Source organism: Neophocaena asiaeorientalis, unplaced genomic scaffold, assembly GCF_003031525.2.
Source record: "Neophocaena asiaeorientalis asiaeorientalis breed wild unplaced genomic scaffold, Neophocaena_asiaeorientalis_V1.1 scaffold345, whole genome shotgun sequence".
NCBI lineage: Eukaryota > Metazoa > Chordata > Mammalia > Artiodactyla > Phocoenidae > Neophocaena > Neophocaena asiaeorientalis.
Genome location: NW_020175181.1, coordinates 880,584 through 899,647, shown reverse-complemented (window position 1 = coordinate 899,647; position 19,064 = coordinate 880,584). Strand labels below are relative to the sequence as shown.

The 19,064-nt window shown below is 37.9% G+C and overlaps 1 protein-coding gene across 2 annotated transcripts in view; it reads left to right on the top strand.

Annotated features, from left to right (window-relative positions):
* SLC4A1AP (solute carrier family 4 member 1 adaptor protein) overlaps positions 1-18,616 on the top strand; it is a 22,606-nt gene extending 3,990 nt beyond the window's left edge. The window contains exons 5-14 of one of the 2 annotated variants that reach the window (XM_024764508.1): positions 120-259; positions 4,758-4,918; positions 6,215-6,284; positions 6,665-6,851; positions 10,171-10,282; positions 12,504-12,744; positions 14,767-14,853; positions 15,530-15,594; positions 16,993-17,062; positions 18,288-18,616. In XM_024764508.1, coding sequence (XP_024620276.1) covers positions 120-259; positions 4,758-4,918; positions 6,215-6,284; positions 6,665-6,851; positions 10,171-10,282; positions 12,504-12,744; positions 14,767-14,853; positions 15,530-15,594; positions 16,993-17,062; positions 18,288-18,337 — 1,183 coding nt within the window. In that variant the 3' untranslated portion in view covers positions 18,338-18,616. The remainder of the gene's footprint in view (positions 1-119; positions 260-4,757; positions 4,919-6,214; positions 6,285-6,664; positions 6,852-10,170; positions 10,283-12,503; positions 12,745-14,766; positions 14,854-15,529; positions 15,595-16,992; positions 17,063-18,287) is intronic. The other variant, XM_024764507.1, reaches the window with a different exon arrangement.
* Positions 18,617-19,064: the final 448 nt, after the last annotated feature.

The following is a 19,064-nucleotide window of genomic DNA, read 5'->3' as shown; positions in this document are numbered from 1 at the left end:
AAAAAAAAAAAAAAAAAAAAAGCCAACTCGAAAACTATGACTGTTATCATAAGATATTAATTTTTTTCATGAGAATTGGAGCTTAGTGCCGTCCTGTAATTCCCCCCAAACCAATGCAGATTACCTGTGGATGATTCAACTGGAAAACAGCTAGTGGCTGAGGCTATTCACTCAGGAAAGAAAAAAGAGGCAATGATCCAGTGCTCACTGGAAGCTTGTCGAATCCTTGATACTTTGGGATTGCTGCGTCAGGAGGCAGGTGAGTACGTGGGAACACTTTTCTTTAAAAAAAAAAAAAAAGGAAAGAAGGAACGGAAATTTAACACATAAGGTTACAAAACCTCTTTTTAGGGGGAAAATGTAAATCGTACAGAATTCTATGAAGTGAAAAGAAAAAATTCCCTATCTCCATACCCAAAAGTAACCGTTGTTTACTTGTGTTCTCCCAGACATTTTCTATAGATGTGTGTTCAGAAGTAGATCCTTTAACAAAAAAAAAACCACGCATACACAAATGCATTTATGTTACTTATAGTATTCTTTTGTGACATTTTAACATAAGAATGTATCATGGACATTACCCATGTCATTGCATTAAATTTACCTTATTTTTTAAAAATCTGTCTGGGTATATAATTATTTTTTATTTATTCTAAAATTAATTTTATTGCAAAGTAACTTACATATAATTTAAAACTACCAAAGGCTTATAACTAAATATACCTGTTCTTTGTCCTGCCCCTCCCCAGTCTTCATCCCTAGAAGGCTTTTAACTCTTTCAATTATTTTTTCTGGCCTTTAAAAATATCCATATTTCTAATCCAGTATCTTATAATAACGTGTAATGGAATATAACCTGCAAAAAAACAAGACAAAACAAAAATGGAATCACTGTGCTGTACACCTGAAACTAATGCAGTATTATAAATCAACTATACTTCAATAAAAAAAGAATAAATGTTAAAAAAATTCATATTTCTAAAAAACATGAATATGCTATTATATTTTGATTCATTTAAACATTATCTCTTGACTTAAATTAGTATTTGATATTTACAGGGTTACATTTATGCAAATATTAGTCACAACTGAGCAGTTTTTTTTTTTGTTGTTTTTCTAAAGTTAATAATTGTGTATGTGTTTCATGTGTTTGATTTTTTTGGTACCTCGTACTCATTCTTCCCACACCTTTCAGTAGCCTTTCAGTATGTTTTTCCATATGGTCAATCACATTAAGTAATTTATCAGTTCTGACTGTTTTGGAGACATTTCTCCTGAAGAGGACTCTTCTCATTCTTCTAAGGATGACCACTCTCTAGGCCTGCTGCAAAACAGTCATTTGGGACTTCATTTGCTGTCTTCCTTGAGATTTCCTTTCTCATTCTCCAGGGATGGATTTTCTGTTTTGTGATTCTCAGATTCTCATGTTTCTTGGTTTATTCCCTTGTTTTAGTGGAGCACATCTTTCTGTAGCTTTGGCAGGATAGAAAGCTGGTACAAAAATAGGGGGCACAGATATAATCTTCAATGGAGTTCACATCTTCCATTTTTCTTGGTCTATTGTTGTTTTGGTGGACATCCTCTAGTGGATTCCTAAGAAAGGATATATAGCAAGTCAACTTTATTAAACCCTCCACTCTGAAAATATAATTATTCTAGCTTTACTTTTGGTTAATAATTTGGCTGGGAATAGAATTCTAGATTGGAAGTAATTTTCCTTCACAACTTTGAAGGCATTGCTCTTACCTGACATCCAGTGTTGCTATCAAAGTCCTAAACTATTCAGATTCCTGATCTCTAGTATGTCATCTTTTTTCCCCCCCCCTCACTACAAGTTTGTAAGCTTCCCTTTGTTCTCAAGGCTCTGAAACTTAACTATGATGTACCTTTCTGTGGGTATATTTTCATCCATTTCCCTTGGGTACTTGTTGGGTCCATTTGATCTGGAAATCAGTTTAGGAACATTTCTGGAATTGTGCCATTCCATCATTTCATCCCTCTGTTTTCTCTGTTCTCTGGAATTTTGTTATTTTAGATATTGAACCTCTTGGACCAATCATCTAAGTTTCTTATCTTTTTTTCCCTTCTCTCTTCTATTTGTATTTTTTGTTCTTTCTGGGATATTTCTGCAACTTTATCTTTCTGTCTTCATTTTGCTATCAAGATTTTAATTTCCAAAGCTCATTTTTGTTCTTTGAATATTCATTTTTTAAACATAATATCCTGTTGTTGTTCGTGGATTATTAATGTCTCATCTCTCTGCTAATCAGTTTTCTCCAGGTTGTTTTTTCTTTTTGTTTATTTGGTATGTATCGTGCATGGTAGAGGTTTTTCTCAGATGTCATGTATTTCTTGGTTGTAGATACTTATATAGGGACAAAAAGTGTGGGTTTTTTTGTGGAATATATAGGTGGGGCTTGTTAAGTCTGAGGAACACTATATGATGATGTGGGTGGGCCTTTTGCTGGGGAACTCTCCATGTAAGTATCCTTAGATTTTCCTTCTTCTGCTGGCAAGATTCCCTAGAGAGTACTCTTCCAGTCTCCTGGATGAAGGGAGAGGACTGGCTGCCAGCATTCCTAGCGCTGCATGGTGGAGATGGCTGAGCGTGTTCTCAACGTTCAGCTGTTTTCAGGAGAGTATGTACCCGTGTCCTCAATTGTACTAGTCAACCCATAGTTCAAAGACTTTCTGTCTTAAACTCTGTGTTTTTCCTGGGGGTGGGAAGGAGGTGAGTAGCCAGGGAGAAGGATCTGTTTCTCAATCAGCTTTTACTCAGTCCTCTTTATTTTATCACTACTATCCAGCCCCAGTTCCAGATCCTTTTGAGGATTCTGTAGTATAATCAGATTGGTTCTCAGCTTTCCCCATTGTTGGTTTAGGATCCATTTTTTATTTCTGCTAAGTTAGTTTCCACTTACCTGTCTGCTTTTTAATTTCCAAAAATTTGGTGTCACTGTCCCCACTACTATTCTCCCTGTCTTTGTAGATTAGTGTCTTTAAAAAAAAGATCTCTTTGCTGCAGTTTTAGTGGAGTATGGGACGAGAACAAAATTAGATATGTGTGTTCAGTGTACCATCTTAACCTGAAATTATCAGGTTTATATTAATAAGGACTGTTTTGGTTGCAAATAATAGAAACCTGATTCAAACTAGCTTAGGGGGAAAGGCTATTGGCCGCAGAAGCTGGGAAGAGTACCTCACAGGACTGAAGGAAGAACTGCATGAACCAGGACCTCAAGTTCTGGAAGCAGAACTTAGTGCTACAGAACCGGAACTCAGTATCACCAGGACACATACAACTTATACATGTGTATCTGTGAGTGAGTCTGTCTCATGAATGCATGGTTTTATTTTGCAGACAGATTCTTACCTCACGCGGAAAAGAGGGATGCTTACAGCCCTGGATTTATATCTTCTCTCTTTAATAACCTCATTGGAAAGAGAGCCTCTTTTTCCCTGTATCTAAGTGTAACTATGAGGGAAAGATTCTTATTGATCTGGCTCTGGTCACATGACTACCCCTAATCCACATGGAATGGGGGAGGAATTTTCTAGAGGAAAGGGGGTACTTTTAACAGAACAAGGGGAGTACGATGACATAGGGTAGACAAAAAAGTAATAGCTACCATAGTCCCCTGTAGGTGCGCTTTCTAGATTTTCATGGTTACAATGTTTCATTGATATGTATAGGGTAAATTCCTTTAAGTAGAATTGCTAGATTAATTGCATCTTTAATGTTGACAGCTGTTGTAAGATTGACCATCAGAAAGATGGTGTCAATATGCATTCCAGCCAACTGTTTGAGAGTCCATTTCCCCATATCCTTACCAAATTAGGCATTATTAATCTTTTTATGTTTTTTCTAGTCTAATAGGTAAGAAGTGGTATCTCATTATTTTAGTTTGTGTTTTTTAATTATTAGAAAAAAAGTTTAACATCTTTTCAGATGTCTCTTGGGCGTTTGTATTTCATTTTTTGTGAACTGTTTTTATTACTTTTAAAATTTTCTTTTGGATTATTGGCCCTTTCCTCATTTATCTTTTTTCTTTTTTGCTAATTGATTTTTGAGAGCTTTTGCTCATTAAATAAATTAGCCCTTTGTTTTAACATTTTTTTTATTGTGGTAAAATATACATAACATAAAATTTACCATTTTAAGCATTTAAAAAATTTTTTTCTTTTTAAATTTATTTTTTGGCCGCACCACGCGGCGTGTAGGGTCTAAGTTCCCTAACCAGGGAGCGAACCCATGCCCCCTGCAGTGGAAGCATGGAGTCTTAACCACTGGACCACCAGGGAAGTTCCTAAGCATTTTTAAATATATAGTTCAGTGGCATTAAATATGTTCATGTTGTGCAACCATCACTACTGTCCATCTCAGAACTTTTTCATCATCCCGTTCTGAAGCCTTGTACCCATTAAACAGTAACTTCCTATTCTTCCTTCCCCCAACCCCTGGTAACCAGTGTTCTACTTTCTGTCCCTCTGAATTTGACTATTTTAGGTACCTCATGTAAGTGGAATCATGCAATATTGTGTCCTTTTGTGTCTGGCTCGTTTCACTTGTAATAATGTCTTCAAGGTTTAGCCCTTTTTTTTTTTTTTTAGCTCTTTGTTTTTATATGTAGTTTGGCAGCTTGTTGAATCCTCTCTTTTAATAACTGTTGGTGATATTTTAAGCTGCTTGTCTACTTGCCTTCTTTCTTTTTCTTTTTTTAACCTGATTCATTATCATTTATTTTATCTACCTCTAGTATCTCGGAAAAGGAAGGCCAAGAACTGGGAAGATGAAGACTTTTATGATAGTGATGATGACACGTTTCTTGATCGGACTGGCCTGGTTGAAAAGAAGCGTCTGAACCGAATGAAGAAGGCTGGGAAGATTGATGAGAAGCCAGAGACCTTCGAATCATTGGCAAGTTTTATTTATAGAAATAGCTGTGGTAGTTTAATTTTTTAAATAAAATAATGTATTATTTAAATTTGTCTTATAATTATAATTTTTAAAGCAGTAGCATTGAAATCTAGTACTGAAGTATAATTTTTGTGATCTGTAAATTTGATGGTAACAAACAACTAGTCTTATCCAAGCTGGAAAAAAGTTTGGCTTGTTGCTAGAGACTATATCTATCTCTAGGTGGGTAGTGATCCATTAATGAGCATTCTTTGGATATGGTCTTACCCCCCAAAAAAGAAAGGAAAAAGTTCCAAATTGGGACATTCTGAGGTGAAATTGACTCTAGGCTTTTGGCAACCAAGAATCGTGAAAGGAATTTTGAGGAGTGTAGTTTGGTAATACAGGCACACCTCAGAGATACTGCAGGTTCAATTCCAGACCACTGCAATAAAATGAAAATTGTAATAAAGTGAGTCACACGAACTTTTTGGTTTCCCAGTGCGTATAAAAGGTATGCTATAGTCTATTAAGTGTGCAATAGCACTATCTCTAAAAAGACAATGTATATTTTCAATATACTTTATTGCTAAAAAATGTTAACCATCATTCTGTCAATGCAGGGTTGTCACAAATCTCCAATTTGTAAAAATGTAGTGTCTGCAAGGTGCAAGTAAAGTAAAGCTCCATAAAATGAGCTATGCCTGTAGTTTTAAACAGTGTATCCTCCATGGAATTATCATAAGATGACCTGTATTTTCACTATATTAAGTAGTATTCAGAGCTTGAAACATTATGTAACATCTATTGTTTTGATTCATCACTGGAAACAAATGCCTTGAGTTCTTTCTTTTTTAAAAAAATATTTATTTATTTATTTATTGGCTGCGTTGGGTCTTAGTTGTGGCACGTGGGCTCTCTAGTTGTGGCTTGTGGGCTCAGTTTCCCCGAGGCATGTGGGATCTTAGTTCCCTTACCAGGGGTCGAACTGGCGTCCCCTGCATTGCAAGATCGATTCTTAACCATTGGACCACCAGGGAAGTCCCTTGAGTTCTTTCTTTTGAGTAAAATAAGGTCTGTGTTCTGTACATTCCTTCTGCTTAATTCTTGATTCTTTAATTCAGATATTTATTCAATTAGATTTAAATAAACAAATGAAAAATGTTAACTCCATGAGGAGCAGATTTAAATGGACTTCTGAATTAATCCTCTTAAAACTTGTCACAATAATTAAAATAAGAGGAGGAAGAAAAGGAAAGCTACCACATTTCGAAAGAAGAAAAACATTTGCTAACCCTGTTAATTTGGGTGTTACAGGTTGCAAAGTTAAATGATGCTGAAAAGGAACTCTCTGAAATTTCTGAGAGACTGAAAGCCTCCGGCACAGGTAAGGTAATGACTCATTAAACAAATATTTATTGAGCACCTACTGTGTGTAGTGCACTTTGCTAGGTACTAAGGCTACATTGGTTAGTAAGATTTACAGGATATGGAGCCTTTCTAAGGAGCAGCATAGCATTTTAGAACTAGAAAGAACATTATAAATTATTTGGTTCAACCTCTTTATTTAATAGATGAGGGGAATGAAGCCCATTGAGGCAAAGTGACTTTCTAAGATCTCCCAGGTATAACCAGTTTCCTTATTCCTAATATCAGTAATGTCCTCTGTCCAGCTTTAAGTTAGTGACTTTTCTATGGAAACTTGGGCTGAATTTTAAAATATTTGGTGCCATCTTTCTAAACATGTATTATCCCTTTCTTGGACAGCTCTATCAGAGTCACCATCTCAGGACTCTTTAGATGCGTTCATGTCAGAAATGAAATCAGGGAATGCATTAGATGGTGTGTCCCGGAAGAAACTTCACCTGAGAACTTTTGAACTGAGAAAAGAACAGCAGAGACTTAAAGGGTTGATAAAAATTGTAAAGCCAGCAGAGATCCCAGAACTAAAAAAGTAAGTCTTAGTTATACTTGGAATTTTAAATAAGCATGTTCACAAAGATAACATTTTGAATTATATCTTTATTTTTTTAGGTAATCACTATGGACTAGAAATAGACTATAAGAAACTCTTTAAAGCACAGAAGGCAGTGGTTTCATGGAGTAACTAAAAACCCAGTTTATTTGTGAAATTTAGACCACTACAGGATTTTTAAGGAAAACTGTATTGATTCCTGTTTCATTGGAGGGCTCTAAATTTTTACTTAATACTTTTAGTGCAGAGTAAACTTCTTTAAAAAGCAACATGCTCAAAAGGTTAATTTCCCTAATATATAAAGACCTATTCACCAGAGACAAATGGGCAAAGGATGTCAACTGAAAGGCCACTGAAAAAGAAATACAAATAAGTCTTAACTATATAAACTCAACCTCACTCATAATAAGAGAAATACAAATACTACAATGTAATACCATTTTTATCTATGATTTTAAAATCACAGATGAAAAGATATGAGTACAGATAGTCATTTTAATGCCTATATCTGTCATTCTTAAGAACCAGTTGATAACTCTTCACTATATTTAAATACTTTTTAAAATTGGAATCTCTTCCTTAAAAAGAGGTAAAAGCATAATCCCCTGAAGTTGATCTTATTGTTAACTTTGATTTTGGGGAAATTATTGGAAGAGATTAACCCAAATCCATTTGCAGACATCCAGAAGATTTTTGAGTAATTTGTAAACAAGATTTTAAGAATAATTTTTCCCAGACGTGGCTAGTATTTATGAGTGAGTGAGTGAGTGTGTGTGTGTGTGTGTGTGTGTGAGAGAGAGAGAGAGAGAGAGAGAGATCCAGTCTTTCAACTTGACAATATTTTAAAATTGTCTTCTATGTGGTGTCAACAGATTTTGAAAATGTTGAGTAGGTGGTTGTAGAAGTAAGCAGCCCTCAATAAACACAATCCAGATGGGCATCTCAAAAACTGGTATTACCTATAGGTACGTTCACTCACTTATGAAGGTAGTTCAATATAGAAGGTTTCTTGTTTTCTTTAGGTCCGTGCTGTTCAGGACAGCACCCAATAGTCCCATGTGATATTAAAATTAAACAAAATTAAAAGTTCAGTTCTTCAGTCAGTTGCCACATTCCAAGTGCTCAATAGCCACAAGTGGCTAGTGGCTACTGTATTGGACAGCGCAGACAGAGAACATTTCCATCATTCCAGAAAGTTCTGTTGGACGGTGCTGCTTTAGGTTGTCAGTAGTGTCTATTCAGCCCCTCACCCCCGTGTACAAAACCTGTAACTTGATTCTGGGGGCATTGCATAGATGAGTATCTATCAATTGAGAGGCACCTCTGTTTACAAAAATGTAATGGCCAACCGTTTCTGGAGCTCTTGGTCATCTGCACAGAAGATGTATCCCCAAATTACTAGCAGGTTTGTTCAAAGATTTATATGTAGTTTGGATATTTAAGACAGTGATGCATAGATCAGTCTACAGAAGTCTGTTTGCCGCAAATGATGTTTGAGTTACCTTACTGACAGTGAGGAGGTAGATTAGCACTAGAGTTAGACTTCCTGGGTTTCATTCTCAGCTCTGTCAATTAGTCTTTGGGAATTTTAAGGCAAGTTATGTAACTTCTTTGATCTTCACTTTCCTCATCTGTAAATTAGAATAATGATGTTGCAAAGATTAACCGAATAGCACTTAATAAAGTGCTGGCATATGTATTATCATTGTCGTAATTTTTACTATCATTGATATACTTAGCCACTATTTGTGACATCGTTTTTGTGGAGAAAAGGTAAAAGCTCAGGAGCCATAGCCCAGGTTAGACAAATTAACAGTGAATTTTAATTCCAACTGTGTAATCCTTTAATTTGCTAGGTCAGCCCTGAAAGGTGTTCTGAGCTAGAAAACATACATCAGCTTCCTCCAGAGCCTCCCCTCCTGCTGTCTGTGTGTCTGCCTTGTTCCTCCTCCCTTTCTTACTTTGGATACTGGCCTTCAGATGCTGTGTATCTTCTCCCTCCTCTTCTCACTTGAGGGTTGAACTTCTAAACTTCCTACCTAAGTCCACCCCTGCTCCACTCACAAGCAACTCTTGATTGTGATCCCATCTTCTACTTTTTCTTCTCCTTTGGGAGTCTTTGCATGTCCTCCAGGCCAGCCAAGCTATTTAATGGAGCTGAAAAATATCTGTGTTGCTCTTGCCTTTGCCTTTCCATGCTTCCTGACGCTTGTGGGGAAGGGATGTGAGGGATGTTTGACAGAGTGTCTTTAAGGCCAGGCAGGCAGGATTTCCTCTGATGGCCTCAGCAAGGCAGTGGGTCTGTCTCTGGTACAGAAGGTGGGTGAGGCTAGGCTCAAGAGCACCACTGAGGGGGTAAGACTTAGGTAAAAGAAGGCGGGAGTGGAAATGGGGCTTCAGGGTTGAGCAGCGTAGTCAGTTTCTTGTATGGGCCCCTGTGAGCCAGGAGGGCCAGTGCTGTCCTTATATTCCAGAAGGCAGGGTTGTCCTGTAGTCAATGTGAAGAAAGCATAGGGCTTTCTCCCCTCTTTCTCCTCATGCTATCTTGTCATTGTCACCTCTGACTACTCTCTGAGTGTCTTGTCAACTCAACTGCCATCCTTTTTGTTTTGCTTTTGCTTTGTTCTTTTTTCCGCTGCTCTTTTCTAATTTCTACAATCTCTTCTCTTTGTTCTTCCTCAGCTTTACCCTCATGTGCTTAGCTTTTATAACTATATTCAGCCACTGAGAACGTTGACAAGCTCGCCAGTTGTGGGGTCTCTCATTAAGTCTTTGTTGTTACTCACTACACAGGATATCCTGCCTCCTGCACCCTTTACACATATGTTTTTTTTTTTTAAACTTCTGTGCTCAGAGCTGTTGGTGTGTGGTTATGATAAGTGTGGCCTCCAGGTAAGTAAGTAAAGCACTGAGTCCTCTTCAGAGGTTGATGGCAAATAGGGCTTTACACCATGGATCCATCTCCTGCCATTTATTGGGGATGGGGCATGCCTGTGTATTCTCCTTTGCCAGTGACCTGTGTACTGTAGGCATCATTTTATTAATGTGAAGTCATGTAGCATGTTGTAAATTGCTAGACTAAGGTAGTATCCTTATCTTGCCCTTAATACCTCTGTGTCTGTGACAATCAGCAGTGTTGTCCATTCAAACTTTGCTGGCCTGAATACCTCTTTCTTATTCGTGTATGCATAAATGTTCACTTTGTGGAAAGTTTTGTGGTGCCAAAAGTTTGTTTACCATGGTATTTTTAGATAAAACCTTGGCCTCACTGGAATAGATAATTATTCTTTCTTCCTAGAACTGAAAGTCAGGCTACAGATGGAGAAAACAAAGCTAAAAAGCTTACACTGCCTCTCTTTGGTGCCATGAAAGGAGGAAGCAAATTCAAATTAAAAACTGGAACAATAGGGGTGAGTTGTGGGTCAAGGTGTTAAAACTTTTAGCTCTTGAGTTATCCTGAGCTAATTTATCTCTTTTCTTTTCAAAACTCAGATGACTTATCCCACAGTCATGTAAAAAGGGGCTGTGGGCTTGGTATGATCACATCTTTCCCAGGACGTGGTTCTTGGATTTTTCTCTTCAGCCTAGGCTTATCAAGAATTGATGAATCGATTCATGTGAATCAATTTGCATGTAACCGATTTGTGAATTAGAATACCAGTTTATTAATTTGTGATCAGTGTTGCGTTTAAGAAAGGGTCTCCTGTGGTTTCTGGGTTTGTTTGGGTTTTTTTGCTTTTTTTCCTGGTGGTTAGATGTTGTAATATTCAGAGTCAGCTAACACTTGGTAGTAACATAATCTCTACACCTGGTTCTGCCATATGGTTTTTCTTACTTTGTTTAATCCTTCCAACACCTCATGATGTGTGGGAATTATTACTGCCCACAGTTGAGAAGCAGGGTCAGAGAGGTTAAATTCAAGATCACACCATCGTTAAGTAACTAGATGCAATCAAATCCAGGTCTTATATCTCTTGAGTTGTGATCTTTCTACTATCCTCTAATACTTCACTGATGTATGTTTTTGCTCTTTGTACATCCTTATTTATAGATTCAATTTTTAAAAGGTTTTCATCACCCCAAAGAGCATAACCTTATGTATTAATGTGCTAAGGCTGCCATAACAAAATACCACACACTAGGTGTCTTAAACAAAAGAAATCTATTCTCTCACAGTTCTGGAGGCTAGGAGTCCATGATTAACATGCCAGCAGGGTTAGTTTCCTCTGAGGGCTATTTCCTTGGCTTGCAGATGGCTGCCCTCTTGTTGCCTTGATGACCTCTTAACATGGTCATCCCTCTGTGCACTTGCAACTCTGGTGACTTTCCTTCTTCTTAGAAGGACACCAGTCATATTGGATTAGGGCCCCACCCTAACAGCCTTGTTTTAACTTAATCAACTCTTTAAAGACCTTATCTCCAAATAAGTAACATTCTGAGGTACTGGTGGTTAGGACTTCAACATGAATTTTGGGGGGACACAGTTCAGTCCATAACACCTTGAATCAGGGTAAACTGTCCTCTGGTGGCAGAGGTCTGAAGTCCCAACCGTGTGTCCTGAGTGAGAACCATGTGGTTTACCTGTGATGGAAGCTTTTCTGTGAGGTGGGGAGAGGGTATTTTAGTTAGAAGAGAAACTCTTTACTAAAAAGCTCTCCTTAGGATTACTGAGCTAAATCCTATGTTTAAAAAATGATATACCTAACATACTTTGGTACCTTCTTCCTATTCTTTAAGCTGTGATCAACTTTTTCTAATAATCACTTTTTTTTTTTAAGATGTTGTGGGTAGGAGTTTATTAATTTATTCATTTATTTTTACTGTGTTGGGTCTTCGTTTCTGTGTGAGGGCTTTCTCTAGTTGTGGCAAGCGGGGGCCACTCTTCATCGCAGTGTGCGGGCCTCTCACTATCGCGGCCTCTCTTGCTGTGGAGCACAGGCTCCAGACGTGCAGGCTCAGTAGTTGTAGTTTTGGCTCACGGGCCTCGTTGCTCCACGGCATGTGGGATCCTCCCAGACCAGGGCTCGAACCCATGTCCCCTGCATTAGCAGGCAGATTCTCAACCACTGCGCCACCAGGGAAACCCTCTAATAATTACTTTTATTGAAAGGTCTTGATTAGAATATTTGACCTTATTCAAGAAATTTCTTTTTCTTCAGGATCTGTTTTACTGATTTACATATCTTGTTTCCTTGAAATTGTGTTAAATCTAAAATGAAAAAGCTGCACAAATGATATATTTTTTAGAAATGTGTGTCTGATTTACTCCCTAGGAGATTTTGTAATGAATAAAGATTTGTAATGAATTTAACATCATGAGGGGTAACAGGACAGAATTCCTACAGCTGGTACTCAGTAAGTCATACCTGGAATAAATGTTTTTGTTCCCTACAAGATGTTTCAAGTGTTTCATACTTCATGTTCTTTTGACCCTAGAAATTAACAAACATACTTGTTAAGGATTCATAGGTGGATAATATTTCACGTGAAAGTCCTCCTACTAACAAACTTCGGCAGGGTTGATCCGCCTAGAGAAGTTAGACATTCTGCTCATTTAGCTTAACCCCCTTGAAAAGATGTGTCTCTGTCATATTGTAGAACTGCTTGTTCATGGGTTTTTTTCCCTCATAGAAGTTACCCCCCAAGCGTCCAGAACTCCCTCCAACTCTAATGAGAATGAAGGATGAGCCTGAAGTAGAAGAGGAGGAGGAGGAGGAAGAAGAGCAGGAGGAGAAAGAAAAGGAGGAGCATGAAAAGAAGAAAATGGAGGCGGGGAGCAGTAGGCTGCAGCAGGAGATAGAGCCAGAAGGAGCAGTGCAGGAAACAGGTCCTCCCACAGATTTCACATGTTCTAAAGAAACAAAAAATCATGGTAATGTCTTCTTTCTCCTTCCTGTGCTATTCAGGGGGCATATACATTCATCGTGGATAGGTTTGAAAAAGCAAAGCCAGTTCTTGCCTGTGCATTTTGGCTTTGTGACACTTTGTGATGTGTGATACACCTGACTCTGTGGAAACATACTTTCCTGGTCTTTCTTTGATTGCCAGTCATTATTCATCCTCATTGTAAAATAAGGGCAAGTATTTCCAGTGTGTTCCAGAATTATGGAAAGTTGAAAGCTGTGGAATCTGAAACCACAGCAGCTGTGGAACAGTCCTGAGCTGCTGCCACTCTGTGATTGGAGGGCAGTGGAACAGGGTGGATGATGGGGCCTGATTAGGTGGTCTCGGGGTAAGCCTCCCCTTATTCATTTTCCCCCCGTGCCTGAAACAGAGGCTAAACATAATTGTACCCACTGGATGTACTTCTCAGGAAGCATCATGCCTTATTCATCTTTTTGCCCGTGGTACCTAGCAGAGAACCTGACATGTCGTATTCACCCACCTCAACAAAGGGCTGATGAAAAATATAAAAGAGGGAATTGATTAGTTTTTAAATATGTTTTCTTCTGATTATAAAAGGCATATATGTTCATTTTAGAAACTTTGGATCATACATAAAAGTCCAAAGAAGAAAAGGGGAATCTCCCACGCCCAGAGATTATTGTTTATCTTTTTAGTATCCTCTTAACCCTTGTCAGCTGCAGGGGTTATTTTCCTGCAGGTTGGCCAAACTGCTTAGGAAGATTAAGACTGCACAGAAAATAGGGAGCATGAGGAAAAGCAAAAAACACTGACATTAAACGTGTATGGGAATGTGTGCATATGGACTTCCAAAACAAACCAGGCAAGTCCATGTAAAAACACTAGGCCTGGTATGTAGACCTTCTCCTGAGTCACCTTCAGCTGTTTTAGACACAGAAAAGTTATTGTTTCCTCATCTGTGAGAAGTAAATCTTTTGTTTTTGCATTTTCCTTTGTTATTGGCACAATGCTTGGCCTTTTCAAAAAAGGAAAGCATCCTTTTTGCAGAGTCTAATCTTTGATCCACCCATTGTAAAGGTGTTACATAAACAGGTCAGTGGGGAGGCGAGCAGTAAGTACTGTATTTTTTTTGTTTAAGGGACCAAAGTAAATATGTGTGTCTAAAAATAGCAGATTTAGGGCTTCCCTGGTGGCGCAGTGGTTGGGAGTCCGCCTGCCGATGCAGGGGCCGCGGGTTCGTGCCCCGGTCTGGGAGGATCCCACGTGCCGCGGAGTGGCGGGGCCCGTGAGCCATGGCCGCTGAGCCTGCGCGTCCGGAGCCTGTGCTGCGCAACGGGGGAGGCCACGGCAGTGAGAGGCCCGCGTACTGCTAAATAAATAAATAAATAAAATAAAAATAGCAGATTTAAAAATTTGGTTTATAAGATACATTAATTAGTAAATCTGCAGCTAATTAGGGATTACTCCAGGCATTCATTTATTAATTTATTTATAAAATAACATTGGGATTGTATTGTACATGCTATTTTATAACCTATTTTTTTCTACGTCTTAAAATAGTCTTTTAAAATGTGATTTTAATAAGGGACAAAGTGGTCCATTACATGAATGTGCCATAATTTACTTAACTCCACATTATTATACATGTAAGTTATTTGTTAATTTTTGCTGTTATAAACATACTTTATATAATAAATCTTGGTGCTCATCTCTGATTATTTTCTTCGAATATGTTCCTTGAAGTAGAATTTCTAGGCCGAGGAATATGTACATTTTTAAGGGTTTGGTAAGTATTGCTAAAAAGTTTTACCTCAGAGTTGGCCAGTTTTTGAAGTGGAAAATTGGTGGTTCTCTGTTAGACCTCTGGAGACACATTTATTATTGAAAACCTTATTAAGGTTAGTTGAAGCTAATGATAGTAAAACTGGATGATTATGTAGGTACTTAGCTTTTCTTGCTTTTGATTTGTTTTCTTGGTTCCCCACCACGAACTAAGTAATACGATATGCTTTGGTTCTGCATTTTATAGAAAACATGTCTCAACTCGGCCAAGTGGAACAGAATAAAGGTTACCAAGAGATTAGTGAGACAGCTGCATCGTGTGAGGAACCCTCAGGCAAGTAGCACAGAGACTCCACTGCTGCTCCACACACAGGCAGCCAACTGGTGTCAGAGAGGAGGGGGTGGCAGCTGACCTGAGAGGCGCAGGCACTGGGTAGATGCTGCTGCCAGGGCTGTGGACAGAGTTGGAATATATGAGAGGTTCATGTTTGGTGCCATCCTGTTTGCCTTTCTTTTCCTCCTCTGTCTCCTGGGTTTCCCCCCCTGACCCCCAAAGCACCTAATGCCTTCATGTTTCCCTCTGGCCATGCAAAGCTCTCTACAATTTTACATCTCCCAGAGTTGAATATGTGCCTATCATGGGGGTGATTTCAACATTATTAAAATAAATTGGTTGAAAGGATAGGCTATTAAAAGGACTGTTTTTTTCCGGTTTTCTACTGCTTTTAACTATAATGATTAAATTGTAAAATAATAAAGTCAGCCCCATTTTCCTTTACCTTTTCGAAAGGTGTGATTACATTTAGGCTTAGGATTTGAAAACTAAGGTTATTAACGAAGGGACAGTTCTCTCTCTATAGTCTTTACAGTAGTAGAAGGAATTTTTGAGAATTAGATTGTGATTTTTTTTCAATAATTATAATGCTCTTTAGGGAGGAATTTTTCTTTTCCATTTTATTTTTCTGAAATAGCTATTGCCTCTTTTATTTTTTTTCTTTTTCATAAATTAGCATCAAAGAATGAATATGAGAAAAGAGATGAATTGAAGAAAAAGAAAGCTCCTGGTCTAGGCAAAGTAAGTGCTTTAGTCATAACCTTCATTTCTCTGAAAGTAAAAATGAACCCCTTTGCCATGGGCCATGTCCAGAAGAGTGAATCCAGGGATTATCTTAGCAGAATTCCCAGCTGCCTTCTACCCTCTCTTCTGGAAATCTGGGCTCTTTTATTTGTATTTTTGAATTTTTGGATTCTCTGTTCTTGTCTCTATCTACTCTGTTCTTTATAATTGCTCAGATACCTCTTTTATTAATTTGTGAATCTTTCTTCATATCCTAATATGCCATACAAAGACATTTGAATAATGTATTATTTTCCTCTTTTTATTACACAAAAGGTAGAGTGTAATATACTGCATGCTACACTGTGATTTTTTTTTTTTTTTTTTTTTTTTTTTTTTAACCTGTGGTGGAAATCATTGTCTATCAGTGCACTGAGAGCTTCCCACTGTGTGGGTGTACTCTGTCGACTTCATTTTTTTGGGGGTGTACTCTATCGATGGACACTTGGGTTCTTTCTAGTCTTTTATTATAACAGTGCTGTAATGAATAACCTTATGTGTATATAATTTGTATGGATACTGTAAGTTCCAGAAGTGGAATTGGTGTCAGGAGGTCCCTAAGACCACCCTTAGGCTAGGTAACTCACAGGAAGCCTCACGGGACTCAGCATGAAGTGGAACTTACAGTTGTGATTTATTACAACTGTAATAAGTTGTAACAACTGTACAAGTCCGGGGAACCAGGTACAAGTTTCCAAGGGCCCTTCTCCAGTGAAGTCACATAGGATGTGCTTAATTCCCCTCACAAAGAGTTACAACTTGTGAAACCAGGAAAGCGCGTTAGAGGCTTAGTACCCAGGATTTAGATTGGGTACTGATCACATAGGTATACCCTGCCTGGCATCTACCCAAATTCCATTGTCCTAGGAGGAAAGCAGGTGTTCAGCATAAACCACATTGTTTTTACGAACAGTTTTGGCCCAGGGGGCCACTCCTTGTCAGTTAGGGTAGTGGGAACCCTCTTGAAATCCAAGTTCCCAGAAGGCCACCAACAAGCCTTTCAAACAGGCCTTTCAAAGGATAGCAGTCAGGCTTGCTTTGTTAACTCTTCTGCACCTGAGTCAAAAGGCAAATGTCAAATTTTCCTCCGTGGAGGTTATATCATTTAGAGTCACACCTGTCTTGACTGCCTCTTTTAGAAAAAACATCACTCTCACTGGCTGAAAATCAGCCTGTTGAGGCTTTGTGGAAAAAAATCAAGATTCAGAGAGAGAATGCTCTCCCATTTTTGGTTACTTATGTCAAGATCATTAGTGGAAGCTGTTCTCTCTTAATTTTTGTTTGCTCACGGGGATAGGGACAATAATTCTTAGAGTTAAAATTCTTTTGAATAAAATAACCTATCTGTTTTTGCAGCTTCCACTGACACTTTCCTCCAACTATCCAGAAGATGATCCAGATTACTGTGTGTGGGTCCCACCTGAAGGTAGATGGTTTTTACTTTTCTTTTCCTCTAATCTTTATTTATTTAGGTTTCTGAATAGGTAATATATATTTAAGGTTTAGTATAAGAACATTACAAGAGTATGTAGTGGAAAAGTCTCCCTTCTGGGTAGATTAAAGGATCTAAAAGACATATCAACCAAATATAATTTGTGTATTCTGTTTGGATCTTTATTCAAACAAACAATTATTAAAAAAAATTATAAGCCAGTCAGATAATTTTGAACACTAGCTAGATATGTGATGATACTAGGAAATTATTGTTAATTTTTTTTAAAGTGTGAGTGATACTGAGTTATGTTTTTTAGAAAAAGTCCTTGTCTTCCAGGAATGTGTACAGAAGTGTTCACAGATGGAATGATACCTGGGATTTCCCTTAAAATAGTCCAGTGGTGGAGGATGAGGGAAGGTAGAGGAGGGGCAAGAGATAAAGCAGGATTTGCGACATGTCAATCATGGTTAACACTGGGTGCAGGGTACATGGAGGTTCATTATATTTTTCTCTTTACTTTTGCATGTATTTTAAATTTTCTCTAAAGTGGGGGAAAAAAAATGTCTTCTAGCTGTGCTTTAGCTACTCACTTTTTTTCTAAAGATAACCAAATATCAGTTTCTTATGACTTCTTATATATATAATATAAAATACCTATGTAAGCAATAAAGTACATAATATTTCATCACTTTTTTTTACACAAATGGAAGCATATTCTATACCTTACTGTTTTGCACTTAATAATATATGGACATCCTTCCATAGCTACTTATAGATTTCTTTTTTTTTTTTTTTGTAATGGTAGCATAGTTCTTTTTTGTAGTATGGATATACCTTTATTTATTTAACCAGTTTCCTCAATGAATATTTGCTGTGTTTCCAGTCTTTTGCCATTACAATCAAGTCTGCAATAAGTAACCTCTAATATGTGTAATTTTGCAAGTGTAAAGGTGTACTTGTAGGAAAAAATTTTTAAACGTCAACATGCTGGATCAGAGGCTACGAACATTTTTAAGAGACCTTAAATTGCATTCTATAGGGATTATACTAGTTTATGTTCCTACTATACCCTTAAGGCAATATATGAGATGCTTGTTTTCCCGTATGCTTATCACAGGTTGCTTTTTCTGTGGATTGGGTTTCTAATATACTAATAATTAATAGAAATTTAGGTACTAAAATGCTTGCTTTTTGTCTGCTTTTTACTCTGATCTAGGCCAAAGTGGAGATGGCAGGACCCATCTTAATGATAAGTATGGCTATTGATTGCTTCCGAATCCTAAAGGAAGACCTTGTGGACCATGTGACATGGGATATTTAGGATAATATATCAAGTTGAATGTCCAGAGAAGGAGTTCAGATGATCATTTGTAAAATCCGGTGACTGGCCTTTTCTTCTGTGCTCTTGGCTTCCTAAATTTATCTACCCATCTGATTCTTTTGAATTTGGTATTTATGTTTAAAAGTGTTTGTGTATGTATGTAAAAAGGAACCGTATATTTTGAGAATTAGTAAAGTGAGAGACATGACTCTGTTAAATAAGAAGGGGAAGATGTCTCATGTTTATTTAAGGCTACAGTGTCTGTCTTAAGCTTTAGGGACTATGCTTTTACTGAGCAATAGGGTGCTTCTGGCAGTTAGGCTTTAGGATTCACTGGTAATTGTCTCCTCAAATAAGTGTTGAAATATGAGGTCATGCCAGGGTGTAACCCTGAGTGTCTCTGTCATGCTTGGAACTAAAAAGATACCTACACAGTGGGGGCTTCCTACTCCCTCGCACTATAATCCTCCTGCCAGGTTTGAGAACAGACCCTGACTCATGAGGACGCAGTTCAGGACCACACCTCGTGCACTCAGGCACTGATGCTGATAAAAACTCAGCCCTTTGAAAATCCTGGACTCTGACCAATTAGGTTAGTCACTCCTCCTCTTGTGGAAAGGTGCAAATAAGGTCACAAAATTAAAAGCTGGATGTGTTCTGCCCACTGTAGGG